Source organism: Tursiops truncatus, chromosome 7 (genome assembly GCF_011762595.2).
Source record: "Tursiops truncatus isolate mTurTru1 chromosome 7, mTurTru1.mat.Y, whole genome shotgun sequence".
NCBI lineage: Eukaryota > Metazoa > Chordata > Mammalia > Artiodactyla > Delphinidae > Tursiops > Tursiops truncatus.
Window position 1 is genome coordinate 53,590,015 of NC_047040.1, and position 21,029 is coordinate 53,611,043.

The window sequence follows — 21,029 nt, forward strand, 5'->3', positions numbered from 1 at the left end:
TGTCGCCTTGAAGGAATCCAGAAGACACCATTCACATTAGACCATATATGAGTGGTGCTCCCCACGCACACAGTTGTACAGTGTGGCAACCCTGGACAGGCCATAGCAACCTGGAGTGTTTCACTTAGCTGTAAATTATAAATTAGCAAAGACATTGTGTCTTTTTGAACTGAAAATCTCCTAACGGTTATAATTTTGTCTGGACTTTGTTTTCAACAGATCCCAGTAGATGAGGATTGAACGAAGTGATATCAAAGCCAGTAGTATGTCATTACTGATATTGCAGGCCTTAACATTGCAAATATCAGCAGAAAGACTTATCTTTGGATTAAGTAAGCCTTTCTCTTGGGTGCATCTTATGTTTATGTTGTAGCTTTGTCTCTGAGAGTGTGTGATCTTATCACTGCGACAAACATATGCAAAAAGCATTTTAAGAGTTGAATGTAGCCTTATGTTAAAGCAAAGATTCAAGTAATTATTTAGCTATTACTCAGTCATCTCTAGTTTGTTTCTAGTATGTTTGACTATGGTATTTTAAGTGCCATGCTTTTATCTCAAATGATTAAATCTTCCATATAAATAATTTAGTTGTCCTTTGACTGTAGGATTATAGTTTGGAGCAGAGGATAAAATCTGTGATGTAAAAGCAACATCTTTCTTATAACTATCTATAGAAAAGATGCCTACAAGTAGAACATTTGTAGAACACTATGATATGTTTTCTGTTTTACACGGGACAATAATGTTTGAGGTAGCATGATGCAGCAGGCTTTCCCTATTGTTCCTTTTATATGTCTGTGTTCTAGTGATACTGAAAAGCAGATGTGCCCAGGAAACACTGCATAATTCATAGGATTTCACTACCTTGGCACATGCGGGTCCCTCCACCTGAAATGCCTCCCCCTGCATACTGACCCTTCAGCACCCTGCCCCCGAAGCAGGGCTCAGCTCTGATGTTCCTTTCCCATGAAGCTTCCAGGGTCCCCCTGCAATCTGCAGAAATTTACCTCTCCCCTGACTCCCATACTTCTTTGTACCAGTTTACCTTCCATTTTATAGTTTTACTCTCTGCTATGGGTTATAGTTATTTGCATGTCCGTCTTTTCTTCCAACTACCATTCTTCTGAATAGGGGTCTTTGTTTTTAATCTTTCACAATGTCTAGCACATGGCAGGTGCTAAATAATTCTTTGTGAAATAAATAATCAGGTTTCCCCCTTGTTAGTTTAGCCTGTTTTATGGTAGTTCATTTGACATCTGTTTTATTTGGCATTTTAGCATATAGAGTATATACTTTTTATCTGAAAAGTAACTGACCTCTGCTCTTTCCTATCTAACACTGCTTAACACGTTGAAATCTAACGTCTCAAAAAACCAGATGCCAATAGTTTTAATGATACACTCTCTGTAATTAAGGGAACAGTTCCAATTACTTTTTAAGATGCAAAAAGATTGGGTCCATTGGTAAATAAATACTGAGAACTTTCTCCAGTGACATTACTCTATCCCAGCCACTTGCCAGTTTGGGTTTGGACTGTTCTTTCTATACAAAGTAAACACAGTTTAACATCTTGTTTCAAGATCCTATCCACCTCTCTGAAGTCCAAAATAGAAATAAGGTAAAAAACAGAAATGGGAGCTCAGTGAATTATAGAATTGCTCATTATTGCATTTTTATTTGTAAAGCAATACACTATCTCATTATTTATCTTTTTTATTTGGACCAGTAGGGTCCTGAAAGATGTAGAGGATTTTGGAAAGTGAGGGGCTTTAGTAACAAAGATGGAGATGAATGGAAGAGAAAATTCCAAAATGTCATTTCCTGTCAAAGCTATTCCTCTATGAGTGGGTGGTCAGGTAGCTACTGGAGTGACCTCTGAAAGGAAAACTTAGATACCAATGAATTCCCGTGTGGAGGTCAGTATGGTGGTTTGGGCAGCTCTCTAATTCTGGCAATTCTTGGCAAGGGGTTTCTTTGATCACTGCCAGTTTGGGGTGTATAGCAGCGCTTTGGGGAGGAAATCAGAAAGCAGACCATTAGTGCTAGACAAATAGGTGTCTGCTGACTAGTCACGGAGGTGTAAAATTATAAGTCTGTGTGGTTAACCAAGTCTCTCAGAAGTGATACGAGAACCATCGTCGATTGGGCTTGATCGTGTTGCCTCGTTCCCTGGTTTTCTGGCTCTTGTCCTTGTTTCTTTCATTCCTCAATTAAGGAGATTCCCAGATAAGGAAGGCAGGTTAATCATGTTACTATTTTAACAGTGTCTCTGTTTCACTTGAAGATCTGCCCAGGATTTAGAAGCTGTTGACACCTCAGATACAGTACTGAGGACAGCATAGTGCCACTACCAAGAATACCACAGGGTAACTGGAAAGATGCCAAGCGTGAATGAGTGGTGTCTGCCACTGTCTTAATTCCAGATCTTTCCCAAACAGTAGTCAGTAGAGGCTAAGAAGCCTTGTTTTGCTTTTCTCCATGCCTCAGAACTCAAAAGGAAAGTGAATCATGGCTCTGGAGAGCTCTTTCCAGCTTGGCATCCAGTGAGTGTCACTCAGCTGGCTCTTTATCCCAAGTGCTAATTGATACTGTTAACTTTCTGCAGTGATGCCAAGAAATAGTAATGAGGAAGTGACACTCTGCTCATCTTGTGCCGGGAGGTTTTATTTAGAGAACTATACGTTTATTTAGCCAAAGCGCACTAAAGTAACATCTCACTGTTTAGTATACTTGGAAAGATGAATTATTAGGTCAACTGATATCTTGTAGAAATTGTTACATACCTAAGAAGTGGGCCTTTCTTAGCTTCTCAACAGAAGGATCAAGCCTAATGTACTCTCCCGGTATATTTCCTATGAATTAAGAAGGTATTCCCTACTCATATAAACTTCTGTTAAAATAGAATCCTTCACTGAGTCATGAAAAGCAGTGTGCTTTCTTTGTGTGTAATTTTTGTGTAATGGTTTACTTCTAATAAAATTATATTGTTTACTTAGGGTGAGTATGTGTATGTCTAACGTGCGGGTACATAGTTAAATAGGAGTATACACGTAAGCGTTTCAGATCCCCATAATGGCTTCTCCACCTACATGTGTGGCCTTGGATGAGCTGTTTAGCTTCTCGTGCCCAGTTTTCTATCTGTACCTGCCTCACAGGGCACTGTGAAGCTTACATGAGAGAAACATGTATTACATTTCGAGCTGTTCTTGTCAGAGGCTCAGTAATATCAGCCATTATTATTATTTCTTCATGTTATCAATTTTTAAATTTTTATTTGTATATTTTCTTAATTTATATCTACCCAACTATATTTGCTGGATTTAACCATTCTCAGAGGGTGATAAGACTCAAAATAATGTTACACTTTTCTCCTCTCTTGGGATTGGGTTTGTGTTTCAACTTGACAGAGAACAGCATGAGAAGTCCTTGAGCAAACGAACCAAGAGCCATGATAAGTCAACGGTGGTCTAAAACAATATTACGAAAAGATATTCAGGAAGTTAGGGACTGTGTACAGTCAATAAAAGTCTGTTGACCTTGGGTGATTGGGGTTATGTGCTAGGAAAATCACATGTCTTTAATTTTGTCCATTGCCACTCCTACCTACCTACCTACCTACATGCACACACACTTACATACCACCTGTATTCTACTTGTTGAGGAAAATGGATGAAAATATCAGTATAATCATCTTCAAACAAATACAAGTGTATATATGGAAAACTGATGTAAGAAGAAAAGTTATTATTATTTTAGAAATCCTCTAACAGAAACTCATTTTATATGACAGGTTTATCATCCTCTTCACCTTTATAACTACGCTAATATACCATATAATATATGTTTTAGTTTGTTTATATTTTCAGGGTCTATTAAAAATGAAATTGAAGCAAGTATACTTAGATTCTTTTGTTAATATGTTCATTATACTAGTTGCCAAAAAGATAAAATCCTTATTCTTTAGGCAGAGACGAATTTTCCAAATGTCAGCTTATTGACTAAATGTTTTCTTGTTTTGCCGTAATTTGTTTTTGTCTTTTGAAAATTTTTAATATTCACTTGCCTTGATTGCTTTTCTTTCTTTTGATCTAGTAATGAAGTCACAGTTTCACCTATGCTTTTTGCATAAGTGAATGTAATACTAACTGCTTTGACTTCAGAATCACATCGGAGATCAGAAACAAGCATTGTCCCTACCTCCTTTGTGCCTAATATCGTGTATTCTTAGAACTGGAATCATCAAAATGACACATGAAGCGTGTGTAGATGACTCCAAAATGTAGTGCCATTTCCACTCACTAGCAGGTTGCTTTGTCACATCACTTGCTCTCAGAGCAGAGCCAAGAGGAACGTAGGTGCAGGGAAGACAGATTTGTAGCTGAAGGGAAACTAAACGGAGTGGCTGTGGAAGGACACGCCCGGGTAGGACACTCAAAGCGGCTTGCTGCCAGCCAAACGTTTGACAAGTAACCCCAATGGGCAGTGGTGGGAGGGCACTAATGACAAAGTTCACCTTCGCCCCAATTTTGTCCTGACCCTGTTGTCCACTCGTATAATGTCTGGTTTTGAAAGACACAGATCCTCTATGTTGTATAGAAGGTTTCAATATGCAAAAAACTCTTAGATACCGGTCTACTATTCATTAAATGCCGAAGACATAGTTGAGTGCTGAGCTGTAAATGTCTGTGGTGCCTATGATTGAATGTATATTTTTCCTGCATGATCATCCATTGTGCTGTTTGTAAGTAGCAAAAAAATGAGCCTGATTTGTTCTCCTTTGTAGAGCCAGGCCGAGGCCCACTACAAAGGAAGTAAACATGCCAAGAAGGTCAAAGCACTAGAGGCAACGAAAAATAAACCCAAAATGGTTTCTTCCAAGGACAGCGCAAAGGCTAATCCCAGCTGCTCCATCACTCCAATCACAGGCAACAACTCTGACAAATCAGGTCAATGACACTTTTTGTTCTTTACATTCTTTGTGTTCCTCCTGGTCCTCTGGCCTCACCCTATCCTCCTCCCCTCCGCTGTTGCATGTTACTCTCCATGATTTGTTTTTATAATATTAATACGTTCCCTTCACAGGAAGGGTTATGTGTTTGCATGGAATCTAAGCATTTGATAGGTTACCATTCCATGTTGTTAAATATATACATTTAAGTGTATATGTGTGTGTGTAAATATATATATAAGTATATATGCACGAAAATAAGTGGAGGCTTCTTGGTCACATTGTGTTTAGACAAAAATCAAGAAATGGATCTAAAATACTGAGTTTATTATTCATTTTACATTTGGTTTTTGCTATGGACTTTTTCAGTGAAGGAATCCTTAAATTTGTTTATTAACAGACATTTTCATATTTTCTTACCCCAGTAACAGGGAGTAGAAGGGCAAAAAGGTAAAGTTTTCTGAGAGAGCGGCATTATTAAGTGAATCTGGAAATGTGTTCAATAGTAAGAGATTCTGATTCTTCAAGATATTCATAGAGTTCTCCTCAGAGTTACAAATGAACTCAAAGATTTTAAAGGAACTTTTCACGGTTATGAACTGACTAACAGAAGAACTTTATAAATTGGAAATGGGCTACTAGTGGAAGTGCCTCTTAAGCAGAGTATTTCATAGTTCCAGTGAATCAGCAGGTTTTCTGAGTAGGTTCAAACTGAATGATTCAGGGAGAAGAGAAAAAATTTATTTTTCCAGCAGGTATGCCATGAAATTGGGTGTTTAATAGGCTTTCACACATTCACATCCGCCCATCAGGACCCAAGATGGGTAAGTCACCTTGTTGCAGTGACTAACTGAGGAACAGTGCCTTGTAAGGGAAACTAAGAGAATAGATCCCTTTTTCTTATGTTTGATTCTCTCCTTAGGGACCTTTCTGTTGTTGGAAACACAAAGACACACACTTCTTGTCTTATTCTCTTCTGCTTTCCAAGTCATTGTAGACTTAAGAGACTTAAGAACGCTTTCCTGTGGTTGCCCAGGGCCTTCGGAGAAGCACAAATCCATTTGTAAGAGGAAGATTCAGAAAAGCCTGGTTAGACAAAGAGAGACTATGTAAGAAGTGACCACTATTGATGAGGTCCCACAGATGCTGGTTCCCAAGGCTCTGCAGCCTAGAGTGAGTGAGCTGACCCAAGTTTGGTGATAAAGGCTTTTGTTCTTTGTGCGATAGAATCACTAAATCATGTTATCTGATGAACAGATAATAAATACTGAATTATTACATTGCACTTTTCCCCTTCTAAAGAACAAAGCCTTTTTACGTATATTAGCAAATTAATCTTTAACCCAGATCTATCAGATATTAGGGTCAAATGTTATCTCCAGTTTATAAAGTAGCAAACCAAGGCGAGGTCCATATTGCAGCCGTTATTTGCTCAAGGTTACCCAGTGTTTGGAAGAACAGGAGCCATCACCTCCTGACTTCCTGCCTAGTTTCATTTTCTGCAGGATATTGTTGCCTCTATGAAATAATACTCTGTCAGGTTTTATTACCTGAATTATGCTCTTTACCGACAGAAGTACTTATAAGCAAAATGATAAAACAGTGGAGGTTAGTGTCACTCCATTCTTTCAGCTTATTTTGTGTCTCGAGCTAATAGCACAGTGGGAAGGTACTGTAAGCATTCCTGCCTTGCTATTGCATGTGCTCAATGCTCCCATTAAGTTATATTATAATATATATGACTATTATTTGCAGATTGGGTTTGCTCTAGGCATAGTAGATGAAATTAAAATTAATGAGGGAAAAACCTGTTAAAAATGGAAATAGAAAAGGCTCAATGAGAGAAAAATCAATGAACGAACAGAAGATAATTAAAGGGAGAAGGAAAGGTGTAGAAGAAGAGGAAAGGAAGAGAAAAAAAGTCAACAATTAGCGAGTAGACCCAAGAAAAGAGCAGTATAGAGATAGAAAATCCAAATAAAGGGGCTGGATCAGAATCACAGCATACCTTAAATCTACAAGACGCCCAATGAGCATGTTAAAATAAAGTTCAATGACTCAAGACTTTTATTCTGACTCTCAAATGCTAGTGAATGCTCAAGTGAAAGAGACTTTACAAACAATTGTGTTTGGCTAGCGGGCAATAGAAACACACCAGGGTCAAGTACAGCAGTGGTATAAACAAAGAAAGAGAACTGAGATCTAGAAGAACCCTAGGAGATGAGAGTGGGGAGAGAGGAAAACAAATCTCAACCGCAGAGTCTCTTTCCCAGTAGCTATGTGATGGTCTTTAATCCAGCATCCTCTGCTTCCTCTGACACTTCCCTATCCACCCCACAAAGTACCTATGGTCTAACAGTATTGACCTCAGTCACCATGTCCCTGTCCATACTTGGACTAGAAGTAATGCAAACTACCTGTAGTGTGGTTACCTCATTTTTCCATGTTTCCTTACTCAAATCTGTATAAATTATTTGGCAATACATTGGTTAGGTCATTCAAATTACTTTTTTGTTTCTCCATATTTTAAATATTAATACTAATGAAATATTTAGTTCGTCCTATTATAGCTATAAAAGCAATACCAAAGCTGTTGAAAGATGGCACTATTTAAGAACAAAGTGGGTCGTATTTGCTAAATAGATACATGTTTTTTTGTCACTTTCAACTGAACGTCAGCTTTTAAGCAAGAATTCACATGTGTTTTTTTCTTTCTTCTTTTTTTTTTCACACGTGTTTTGTAGAATTTTCAAGTTAGAAAATTAGAAGTTTTGCCCAGATGGGAAATTTGGTCTAAACAATGTAATACATAACCAGTTGTTAAACCACCTATTCTAAATCCTTAAAAAGCTCCCACAGCTTTGTCAGAGTCATAAAATTTTTTGGTAACTTGTTTTGATTTCCTTTAAAACCCCATTTTAGAAGTTAGGAGACACGAAGACCAGTCCTTCATAAACAGTCTAGGTGGGATGTAGAGGGAAGCGGGAGGGAAGAGGAAGAACTGTGGTACTTAATTAACTGAAGTGTTTTATTTCAGACAACACTGCCTCTAAGGAGTCAGCCAAAAATTAGAGTAATAGTCACAGTGAAAAGTCATGGTTGATTGACAGTTCTTAAGAGACTGAAATTCCCTAGCACTGGTCTTTTTCTTCTGAATGAAGTATTCTATCAAGTGGGCTTAAGCAATATCTATGTGATTCTGAGATAGTTGAGTGAAAAGTAAATGTTAGTAACTTGATGTCTCAGCTACCAGATTTCAAAATCCAGGCATTCACAACATCCATAGGATTGACTAATTCCATTTCCATTCTCATTCTTTAGCATCAGTAACTTAGCAAGAGTATTGTTCAATGAGGGCAAATCCTGAGGAACAGGAAATAGCCAGATGTTAAGGGAGGGGGCTTCTGGGAGTGCAGCATCCTGGGATGCACTGAACATCAGTCAAGGAAGAGTGTGATTTCAGAGTGTCTGACAAGGAGCGTGCGAGCCACAGATGACCTCGCTTTGCTCCTTGAGAGCACAGATTATTTATTCTAAGAAGTGGCCTAGCAATCTTCCAAGAGCTATTGATAGAAAAGCCTTTTTACCTCCTATTTTAGCAACTGGGACAACCACTTTTTTATGATGCATTTGGAGACATAATTTAGATCATGTTGTAACTGGATCTGTGCAATACAAAGAAATTTGCTGTAATGGAGCTATCAGATATAAAAAGTTAAGGGTATAATGGAAAGCTTTCCTTTTTTTTCCTCTCAAGTCAGTAAACAAAATGAGTTTAAACTACAGTAACAGGAATTTCATTTATTATAAGAAGCTCTGACCACATGATTGAAAAAAAATTAAATATGTTTTATTTCAGGCAGGATAGCTGTCCTATTCACTTTTTAGAAGTTGGAGTAGAATTAAACGTAAAATCCAAAGAAATAGCTTTCTGGTCTCCTAGGATCTATCCCAGCTTTTAATGATGCATCAGTGGGAGTTCAAAACTTGGTAGAAAGGAGGAAAAAGGTGCTTTGGGAGAAATGGGATCAAGACACAGCAAGCATTAGGCAGCTTCAGGAAGATGGCTAGAACATATTGGTCAGACACTGTACCCAAATTTCTCCCTAGAGTTCAAGTGTCATGATGCCATATGACACAACACTTCCCTGTGATAATATGCCCCATACATCAAGTTGAATGCTCTTTGTGACAGCACTTAACCACTCATAAGAAGCTCAAAACAAAACAAACAAACAAAAAGAAACAGAGCCTTTGGAAGACCTGATTTCTTGAAAATAATAAAATATTTTGATAATCAACCTAACGGTAAAAAATATTGTGATAGTCGACCTAATCATCCATATGTCTAGTCTTTAGCCCAAGATTTTTTTTAATTAATTAGATATCAAGATGGGGAAAATACATTTGTAGCTCAAAGTATATAAAGCCATTTAGAGCTAAACAGCTTTTAATCAGTTGCTGTCTAAAAAGACGAAAGCAGATGGAATGATTCAAAATGCTATAGATATATTTATAAATGCAATTAAGAGCAAAGATGATGGAACCAGCATGTTCTGCTTAAAATATAACAATAGGAACACCTTGAATTTGTTCAGTTGATAAAATCCAGTCACATAAATGTTTTCGTATGACCCCCTCAACAACCCTGTGACTGGTAAGGCTGATATTAGTATCCCTCTTTCACATACGCACACAACAAACTCTATATCCATTTATTCATTTAACAAATATGTATTATCTATACTAAGTAGTATAGTACATCTGTAACATTTGCCATTTCAAGCGTGCAACAATGAACAGAAAGACACGTTCTTGCCTTCAAGAGGTTCCAAAAGAAAAATAATATATAATGGCCACCTTCAAGCTGCTCCCAAAAATGTGGTAACAGTGAAGAACCTGGGTCTTAGAAAGATTAAATGGCTTGTGTGAGGCTTTAAATGGCTTGCACACTCATATCCCAGTAGAGTCAGAGCAGGAACTCAGGGCTTCTTGTTCCATGAATATTCCACTGTTCCCCTTACTTCTAAGCTTCTCTGACTCAGAAGAGTAAATTCAAGTACAGTATCCCAATGGGAAAAGTCAGAAACCACTAACCCACTTTTTTAAAGAATTAATGAGTAGGACTATGTATTACTTTTAAATTGTTTTCTGACTGTTGATATTTTTCAGTAGGAGCTATAGCAGTGACAGGGTCATTGAGGCTTTGTTTTATTGATAATCCTTAGTTTCTGTGCAGTGTGTTGTCTGCATCATTTAACTGTAAGAGAACAAAGCTTTAGACAGATCGTTTCAAGGCCAAGTTTGAATGAAAACACTCATTTCAGGTAAATGACACATGTTCTTAAAGCTCCAGCTTGACAGCTGTAGACTTTATGTGACTAGAGCCAAACACACTCACTGAGCTGGAGGTCAGCAGTGAGCAAGGGCATCACCAGTATAGCAGAGCCTTGAACTGCCTCCTAAAGGGTCCAGTAGACTAGCCTGAATGCTGTCCGCATTTTCGGTAGCATTTTGAATCATCCCATCTCAGAGATTTTCACTGGGCACAGGGACATTGTTTTGTTTATCCCACACCCATGACTATACCATGGAGCCAGAGATGACAGTATCAGAAAAGACTTAAGAAGGAAGGAAAGAAGTGAGGATACCTCAAAACTCATTTTAGTTTTCAGCATAATGTGCTTTTGCATGGCGGCAGTTCCTCAGGTGTGAACCCAGAGCAGTATCAACTAGTACATCAGTATGATTTGCCTGGAAAGGCTGCAGTTCAACTTTTTATGGTCACCTTGTTACGTTATGAAAGTACATTTTTCAATTTTGTCAAAGAGGCTTTCTGCCAAAGATACAAATGGAGACCCTCGCCTTGTCATGTTTATGGGTTTCCCTGTGTGTTTCACAGTTTTTATGTGTTGTTACAAATGGGGCCAAGTTTCCCAAATGACAACTTCTCATTTCCACCGACTGCTGCAGGACTCCTTTGATTAGCCAGCAAGGTCTTTGTAAATGCCTCTTTCCCCCATTTCTGTCTCTAGCAACAGGACCTTGTGCTGTTGAGTAGAAGAAAATGATAGTTTTCTGCTTTGGCAGCATCTGTCATTTATAGACCAGCGCCACCATAAATTTGGCATACATCTATCCAAATACAGGAGGCCAAGACTTCGTATCCCTCATAAAAATAATAGATTAACTATATTATGACAAACATCTTAGGTCTGAAATTCCGGGATACAATCATGTAGAACGTAAATCGAGCTCCATCTGTCTAAAGAGAACAGACCATTATACTAAGGCTCATATTTCCATGAAATATACATATATCATTAAGACTTTCAAAGTCAATTTAAAAAATGAAACTGCCTCCAGCTTTGTCCATGCACCTTGAATCTGACAGCACCATCCTGCCAGGCAAGGCTGAAGATTCTTAGGTAGTTAAGTGTTTGTCATCCTCTGGAAAGTAACTTCTGAAACTTTTGAGCATTTTATAGTGCTTTGAAGTAATACTGAGCATTCATTGTCAGGTTCTTCACTTCTGAAAGCTATTTCCTAGTGTTGCTCGAAGAAAGTGAACCATAAGTTGAGACTGATTTGTGATTGTCTCCTCAGTAAATCTATTAACTTATGATTTACAAGGGATATGTTATAAACCATTCTAAAAAGCAAAACCTTGGATATCTCCTTTAAAGGCTTATATCGCTGTTGAAAACTTTTCTCATCTTCAAACATATTTCACTGGTATTCATCTCTTTTGATTACATTTATTTACAGCCTTTCTGCATCAGATAGATATTGGAATATAAAAGGACTTCGTATGTACACTGAATAATTTTATAAATGTACAACCATAACTGCCCTTGAGATTTTAACAAAGGTTATTGCTTACATTTTTATGATGTTCAACTTATTTGCTTCAGGAAGAATTCTCTTACATTGATGTAATTTTTATGAAATGAGTAGATGAAGAAATAGAACTACTCAGTAGATATTTGTAGGTTCTTTGTGCAGAGCATTGGCACTCGGCACTTTTGGGGATTCTGGGCCCAATTTTGATGATGCTTATAGCCTAATGCCACACAAATTTAACTCTATAATATAAAGCTTAAAGTGTTTTTCATAGAAACATTTCTAAAGTATTTTCCTCTTCCCTGACGGCTTTCTCTGAGAATCAGGTTCACTGTCATGGACACCGGGCACATCATTATGCAGTAACGGTTTGGTGCTCTCATTTCTATAGACCAGCATAACCCAATAAAACATTCTGTGGTGAAGGAAATGGTCTATAATCTCGGTTGTCCAACGTGAGTGCCCTGAGCCACACGTAGCTATTCAGCACTTGAATTGTGGTTTATGCTCCTGAGGAACTGAATATTTAATTTTATTTAATTTAAGTAGCTCGCATGGCTACCATATTGGACAGCAGATCTATAGACAGTAGTACTCTTTGCTCTTTTGACTAGCTATGATTCTAGAGAAGGCATTAAATTCTCTGAGCCTATCTTTTCCTATTTGTAAAGTGGGAATGCCCTCCCTACAAAACAGCAGTGTTGCATGAATCAAATGAAATGATTGTGAAAGAGCTTTGCAAAGTGTAAAGCATAATTAAAGCAACTATTATTGATATTCTTACAGTTTGCCTGTTTGTTTTTTGTCCTCCTGTGGGGTTTTATTTCAGCCGTCCCTTCTTGCTGATTTCAGTGAGCGGTGACAACTGCCCCTTGTGGTAGTCAGCTATCATCATCTTTCATTATGCCGTACCTAATATAGTATATTCTAGAAAACCAGATCCAAGCTTATTAGACTTACATGCAAAAAATAACTTTAACAGCAGTACTACTAATAATTAACGTGTATCATAATGTGCTTGATACCACTGTGCTAAACATTTTATATAGACTATCTTATTTAATTATAACAATCCTTTGATGGATACTAGAAAGTGAGACCTAGAGAGGGGAAATAATGGCTCAGAGTCCTTCAGATGAAAAGTAGTTTCAAGGTCTCTCCCAGGCGGTCCCTCGAATTCACTACCATGATATGCTGCCTTTAGATGAAGGTTCATGGGCTTTACTGCACATGCTTTTTGAAAACTGTTTGAGATTCTTTTTCACTAGATGACACTTCCAGAAGTCTGACATCTCAGAAAGGTGCGTTATTTCTTTCCCCATCCTATTTTACAACTTTTATTTTTTTAAAAAATCAAGTTTTGAGTGGCTTTGGATAAAGATGTATTAACTAAGGTAGGAGTTTTGAGAGCACTTACCTACTTTGCATGTATAGCATAGTAGAAAGAGCACAAGCTTGATTCACTCCACCTCTCACTGACCATATAACCTTGACCAAGTAACGTTCGCTGACCTTCTATTTCCCCATCTATAAAATGGGAGAGCTGATATCTACCTCCCAGGGTTGTTGTCAGGAATGATGAACTAATAAATGTTCCTGGCTCACTGCCTATCACGTAATAGACACTCAATAAAAAGCCACCATAAAAAGCCACCATTTATTCAAAGAAATTTCTAGACTCTCTCCTTTTGAATCTACGATCATTTCATGCCATGCAACAGTTACATGCCATTTTATTTATGGCATTTTAAATGAGAACCCTTTTGGAAAACAACATCATAGAATAAATCAAGAACCATAAAAATGTTCATTCCATTAGACCAATTAATTCCTCTTCCTGTAGTTTACATCAAGGAAATAATCCTAAATACAAAGCAAGAAAAATAAAATGATATGAAAATAAAATGATATACATGAAAAATAAAATGATATACAACATTATTTGTGTTAGTGAAAACTGAAAACAAGATGATCAATACTAGGGAAATTATTTAACTAAAGTACTTATACCCAATAGAATATTGTGCAGCTTTAAAGTAAATAAAAGTAACAACATGAAACAAGAGTGTAATACATTAAATCAAAAGGTTACAAAATATATTAAATCAAAAGTTACAAAATGGTTTGTTGGTACATGTATTTGTACATATTTATTGAGCCCTCTCTGGATAGGGGCTTGATAGCCCCCTCATGCTAGGCACTGGGTATATGATAGTGAACCAGGCAGACTTGGGCTTTGCCCTCATGAGAGCATATTGTCTGGAAGGGTAATACTGAACAAATGATGACAAGGTTGATGAAAAGAAGGGCACGCTGACCTAGTCTGGGAATGAAAGGAAGGCTTAAGCAGGGGATTTAAGCTCTCTCTACCTAGTGGGAAAGAAGATGTTAGCCAGGCAAACAAAGGCTCTGGTTTAGGGGTGGAGGGGAAGAGGATTCTCATCAGAAGGACCAGTACCCCATAACTTGAGATGTGAAAGACTGCCCTGTTTAAACACCTGAACCAATGAAAGGACACTTGGGGACAAGGAAAGGAATTTAGGATGTTGGTAAGGAAGTGGTTGAAATGATGGCTAGGGACAGAAATGAAGGCAGAATGAAGTGATGGGTATAAACACAGAGATTCTTAACATCTTTTCGTGCCACGTATTCCTGTGGCTGACTAGTGAAGCCTATTCTCTGAATGGTGTTTTTACATCTGTAAAATGAAATTTATAGTCTTACAAAGAATTCCAACCAGTTCTCAATCTTTGTTATGATATGGTAATATAGCAATAATGCATTTAATAAGATCTAACAGGTCTAATATCTGCCATAATTTTGAAGTGCTGACAAACATAAACAGTATTTTAACCTTTCTATAACAACTGTAATATCTGACGAAAATATCTGATTTCTATGGGTGACAAAGTTAAATGTACTACCAAGACTGCTGTAGTTTGTTGCCTTCATTTATAATTGAAGGGATATGATGCATTTCGATAAGAGATAAATGAAAATATTTATATTTTTTTATCATCCAAGTTCATGGATCCTGTGAACTCATGGACCCCTTGGAAGTCCACAGACCCCAGGTTAAAAACTCCTGTTTAGTATGAGAGGATAATGGGTTTGTTTTTTTTTTCTCTGTTCTCCATAGACTATATTACTTGCATAATAGCTTCTTCTAATGACTTGATGAGGTTTATATACCTCGGGGCACAGGTAGGATGGGAAAGAAACTCATAGCCATTTGTTTTGTATTATGGTTGGGAGGCTCACAGTCTGCAATACAATGTCATATCTCTTTCTTGTTCAATTTTCTCATGGTCACAGTCATAAGTCCCCACGTTGCAGTATCCCTAAGGGACCTCGTATGATGAGACAACCCAGGCAAACCCCTTTGGAGGCCCAGGCCTCTTGAATTAATCTCACTTTTTAAAGGAGACTTTCTGTGGTCAACAGACTTTCTCCTGCAACCTATAGGTCTTAAATATAAAGCTGGCTTTGACAACTTTGCAGTAAAGCAGCATGTTGAATTTACGTACAAATGCTAGATTCAAAATGTAAAAGTATGATTGCCTTTTAGCAATATATTTTTAAAGGGTTAGTAGTTTTCTTACACCTGAGCAGTCCAGCGGCTGAATGTCTGCATAGTGTCATTAGGGCAGGCAGTACCCAGTTAGGTCCATAAAGAGTAAAAGCCCATCTCCCTATCTCCCTGGAAGCAGCCTGAGGCAATAAACTTGTTGGCTGACAGTAATTTTTAAATATTTTCTCCATTAGATAAAGATACATTTTTTTAGATGAGAGACTCAGTTTCCTCAATACCTCTCAGGCTGACCTTTCCATTGACAGTGTGAGCGTCACCCTGCCTGGAGCATCAAAGCTAAACCCTTAAGTCTGCATCTAGAGAGGAAGAAGGTGGGAGGAGCAGAATTCACATGTTTCCCTTGTACCTTGTGAATGTTTCCTCTGTGAAGGGCCATTAGTTTAGAAGAAAAAGAACCTGCTCCTCATTCCACCTAGAAAATTAGTTTTTAATCTTATTCCTGGCTTTTGAATCGCTACTGGACCTACTCCCTGAGGGATTTGATTTGAGTGACATGAGTTACTTATTCTATTTTCCATAATAAAGCTGCCTCAGAAATAACGGTTTCTCATCTCTTTGTGACAAATCAGAAAAGGGGCAATTTTTCAACCTGAAGAAGTTGAAATATGATTTCTCTATTGTACAAGTCAAATGGCTGGAAAACTATACAAAATAGGAGAAAGCTGTTCGTTAGATTCAAGCTCTAGCAAACAAGCCCTCTTTTGTGCTTGCTTAGAAGTGACAAGTTCACTAATGTCAGTGCCAGCTCACTGATACAGAGTGTAGGCTGCCAGTTTCCAACATGGAGATATTTGGAGATGCCACTGTTTTATCTGAGTGTGAGACTGGCAGCTTCTGCTCTCCAACAAAGTGGCACAAGGGACAGTGGGGCAGTTGTCATGTGGTACTCAGACAGGGAGGGCAATGACTGTCATTTCACTGGGCTACAAAATCACTGCAGGGTGTAGCCCAATGGCGAGAATCTGATTGACTTAGGCTTTCATATGGAAAGGGCAGGGATACCCTAGGTCAGGATTGAGACTGGCAGAAAATTATAGAACAGGACCTGTTTTGAACTTACGAAATTAGTCACCTGACTTTCATGGGTCCTAAGTTACTTAAAATAAATAAGCTTTTTTGTTTTTTTCACGTAAGGGCATACAGATTCTGATTCAGTAGAGTCACTTTCATTTAGAGATAATTTCCCCTGCTTCCAGGAGTAGTCTGAAGGCCAAGATATGAAAATTAGACATCAACATAGTTAATTAGGAATTAGCAAGCTTCATGGTGATAAACCATGCTTGCAGAGACAGGGTTTCTGGAATCTGGCTAGAGGCATGGTAACATGGCATTGGATGGGAAGGGCCCACCAGCATCAAACTGGCCCAATGTATAATATTTTAGTGCTCTGAGAATTTCAAAAAGTAGCTTTAATTTCCATGTTGCTCCTTGACTTCTTGATGTTTCTGGGATTGTCATGCAAGTCCTTTGCTTTGTTTTCCACACCTGCAAAATGGCATAAGCCATATAGAGAATTTTTTCCATTTCCAAAGTGGTCCAGCAATTCACCCTCAAGTCGGGCATTGAGATCAAACATTTTCCAACAAGAAGTCCTGTGACTATCAAAGCAAGTGAGCTAAATAGCAGGTGTTGTGAGATAAGTCAGACAATATTATACTATGTGGGTAACTCTTGGGGACACTTGGAATTACATCAAGTCTAAATGAGGCATCTAGTTGGAGGAAGCCTAAATGGGTGACTAAAGGACTTCCAGTATACTGGGTCAGTCTCAGGCCACCTGCTAAAGGTTATGTGCCTTGGGGATTTGGGTTGGTCATGAGTGGTATCATCACTAAGGTCCAAAGCCTGCATAATGACACCTTCAGTGTTGGACATCTGTTATCTAAAGGGTGGGGAAAATTAAATAATACCACAAGACATAGTACTTGGAATTTCTTGAAGAACATTATTGCATAACTATATCGATTGTGTAATTGTTGATAACTCAGATGAATATAGTACATGTAATTTGTGACTGACTGCTTACAACATTGGTCAGGTGGGTTGTTGGGCTACAAACCTCTGATGAGTTTCCAAACATAAAACCCATGAGAAACATTGCCAGAGACCAGGACATCAGTTAAGTTGCAAAGAGGACTGGCTATACTTTTGTGATATTTGTGTTTTCACATATACTTTAGATTTTCTGGGAAAGGTACATGCTTAATATTTATATGTAAGTTTGTATAGGATTCTTAGTAAAGGAGATAATGAAATCCATAGATTTGTTCATTTTTTATCAAACCTCAAAATAGTGGACCTGGCAAAAAGGAATGTGTTTGTTGTTATGCCTCTGTCCTAGTATACTTCAAGGAGATGTCATTCTTAAGAGAATTGTTTCAACCTCAAAAGACATTAAATATTGATTGCTTGCATATATATATATATATATATATATAATCTTTGGAAACAATAATACAAGTATTTTACATAATCAACAGATGAAATGTATTTATCTATCTGTTCTATCTATATTCATTTTACTAGTTATGATTCAGCTATTAACAGTGAATTTTTCTAGTATTTTTACTTGTGAGGCTAGAAAGCACGGCAATGAATTGAACATTCCTTATTTCAACAAATTTATTGCCCACCTATGGTTTTCTGTATACTGGGCCCCAAATTGAATTAAGATATTTTTCTAGGATGCAAGAATATCTCTATCCTGGTAATAAATTACCAGTATAAAATGTGTGAAAGTGTGAAAAAATTATAGTTAATGTAAGATCAAAATATAATTATATGAAAAGGATTATTGAGAACATAGGGCAGGGAAGGAGGGGGAAAGAGTTGGAGAGTAGACTAGAAGTAACAAGACCTATAAAGAAGTTTTATGATAATCCAGGGAGAATAAATGAGGGCCCGAAGTGAGGCAGTGGGCACATGGTAGATGCTGAATAAATGTCTGCTGGATGAAGATGTGAATAAGACTGGTAGAAGAGGTATTTAGAAGATAGTATCAATTTAGAAGATAGTATCAATAAACTTTGGTCATTCATTAATGACCAAAGGAGGGAAGAATAAAAGAGGGAAGAATTCAAGAGTCTTTGCTGACAATTCTAATACACAACTGTAATGTCATCAATTGATATGGGGACTGCTTGGACGGGTGCTGCTGGAGCAGCTCATCCATTCAGTATCAGGCATGTTGAGTTTGAAATACCCAGGAAATATCTAGAAACAGATGTCCCACAGACTGTTAGGGAAAAGGGGGTCTTGAGTCTGTGAGTAAGGTAGAGATTTCACCTGTCGATTTCGGAATCTATGTCAAGGTAGTAGAGGAAGTCATTGGAGTGAATTAGATCACATAATGCTCAAGAAGAGGACAAGAAGTGACCTTGAGGAATGCCAACACTTAGGGGCAGACAGAAGAATAGGAGCTGTTGAACAGATCCTGGAATGAGCTGTTCTTGAGGCTGAAGGAGAACCAGGGAAGGGCAGAGTTGTGGACATCAAGTGCGGAGAGCATTTCAGGAAGGAACTTGTGCCCAGTGCAAGAGAAGACTGAAGGGAGACCCCTGGCTTTTGCCGGAGGGTAAGGATGGACAGGAAGAGAGGAAGTGGAAAGGGCCACCTCACAGGACCACTTCAAATTCAGCGCCAATGAGAAGGCAAATGGAAAGTTCCAGGAGTGAACCAAGTTAGGGAATGACTTTGGAACATGGAAGTTTTAGCATTTTGTAAACAGAAAGGACCCTGTAGAAACAAAGTAGTTAGAGCTGTAGGAAAGATAGACAAGATTTAAAAGATAGAGAGTCCAGGTGGAAGTAGATACCTTTTCCTCAGAGATGCAAACAAAATAGGTACAGAGGGAAGACACTGTAACATCAGTGGTAAACTCATCGAGCTTCCCCATTTCTCTCAGAAATAGGAGACCAGACATTTGCTCATGAGAGATTTGCAGTATTAATAGTAGACTTAAGAAAAAGGGTAAAACTTCCATGGGGAAGCTGCCTTTGTATATTTCCCTTGTACTATCACTGTTTTCCCACTTGTCTGATTTATTGACCTGTTCTCCAGGTATATAACTTTTTCACTGTATATGTTTCTAATTAAGCAAATCTAATCTGTAAGTTTACAGAATTTAAAAATAAGTGTGTGTGGTTATTGCATTACCAAAAGAGCTCTGCTTTCAAAAACATCTTTTAAATGGTGCATTCAAATTATTACTAAATTTTCCAAGATCTTTTTGCACATCACCTTCCAAGAAAACATCTAATAAATAAAGGGAGGCAAAATAATCTGAACATTATCTGCAATATAGTTCTTTTCTTCCTACTCACTTAACAGGTGCAGTCCTGTTAGACTACAAATGAATCCTCCTTTCTTTGTGCATCCACTGATATAGCGATGATGCTCTAGTGTCTGTACATCTCTAATTACATTTTGCTTTGAAAAGAACTCCAAGGTACGAAACTGGCTTATTCATCTTGCAGCTCACGTGCTGCTGCTTTATTTTCCCCCTGCAAATCCATTGCCTATCTTAGTAGAATTCTACCTTAAACGTTAAAATATCTGTCATCAGTTAGTGGTTTCTATCACTTGTACTGTGTCAAAGTGTAGATAAGGAGGAGACAAGTGAGGCAAAGGCTTAAGAAGTCTTCTGCAGCACACGAGTTGACATACACACAGGTTTGCAGTATTTCTTTGTCTGGTGCAGAGCCCCATGGGCTTTTCAGCTTCATTCCTTGCAAGACCACACTAAGAAAGTAGGTCCTCTGGGGACTTCCCTGGTGTTCCAGTGGTTAAGAATCTGCCTTCCAATGCAGGGGACGTGGGTTCGATCCCTGGTCAGGGAACTAAGATCCCACGTGCTGCTGGGCAACTAAGCCTGTGCGCTCTAGAGCCCACGTGCCACAACTACAGAGCCCACATGCCACAACTAGAGGGAAGCCCACACACCTCAATGGAAAGATCCCGGGTGCAGCAACCGAAGACTCTAAAAAAATAATAATAATGGTAGATTTTTAAAAAAAAGGTAGGTAGGTCCTCTGACTGACACCCATTAATTTCTCATTACTGAGAAAGTAGGAAGATAAAGCAGAAGAGAATGATTTCAGAATTCCATATCAAAGTAAACTAACTTGCTTTAATGAGCGTTGAGCAGTAATCTGGGCATTGCTTTGTTTTTTGAAATAATAATGAGATGCTAGATAAGGTGCTTGCAAAAAAAGGAAAGAATATGACCAGCAGTCCTTTCACAGCATGTCTCTGTTGCCTAATCCTTTTAGTACAATACTAAGTATAAAAACGAAAATTATTGTAAAAACTGACAAGCAGTATCCTTCAGTGACCTCAGAAAGCACAAAATATGGTTCTCTTGAAATTGTAGCCTTTGTTTCCTGAGCACTTTTCTCACGTTTTGGAACTCCTTTGATATTCTGGAACGCTTATCTTGGAAAGACGTTGGTAGGTGTCCGTGAACAAGGCTCATAGTTTTTCGAAAACTCTCTGACAAATGGTAGATGACTACACAATAAACAGAAAACCTGCTGCATTTTCACTGAAAGCAAAATACACATATTAAAACTCTATTCAAAATTTATGTCTTTTAAAACCATAATGATAAAAATAATATACAAATGAATGAATAATATTGCTCCTAAA

At 38.0% G+C, this 21,029-nt stretch overlaps 1 protein-coding gene across 1 annotated transcript in view; it reads left to right on the forward strand.

Annotated features, from left to right (window-relative positions):
- The window catches only part of ZNF385B (zinc finger protein 385B), a 311,937-nt gene that overhangs the window by 275,199 nt on the left and 15,709 nt on the right, over positions 1–21,029 (forward strand). The window contains exon 6 of the mRNA XM_033860403.2: positions 4,784–4,946. Within this exon, the coding sequence (XP_033716294.1) occupies positions 4,784–4,946 (163 nt within the window). The remainder of the gene's footprint in view (positions 1–4,783; positions 4,947–21,029) is intronic.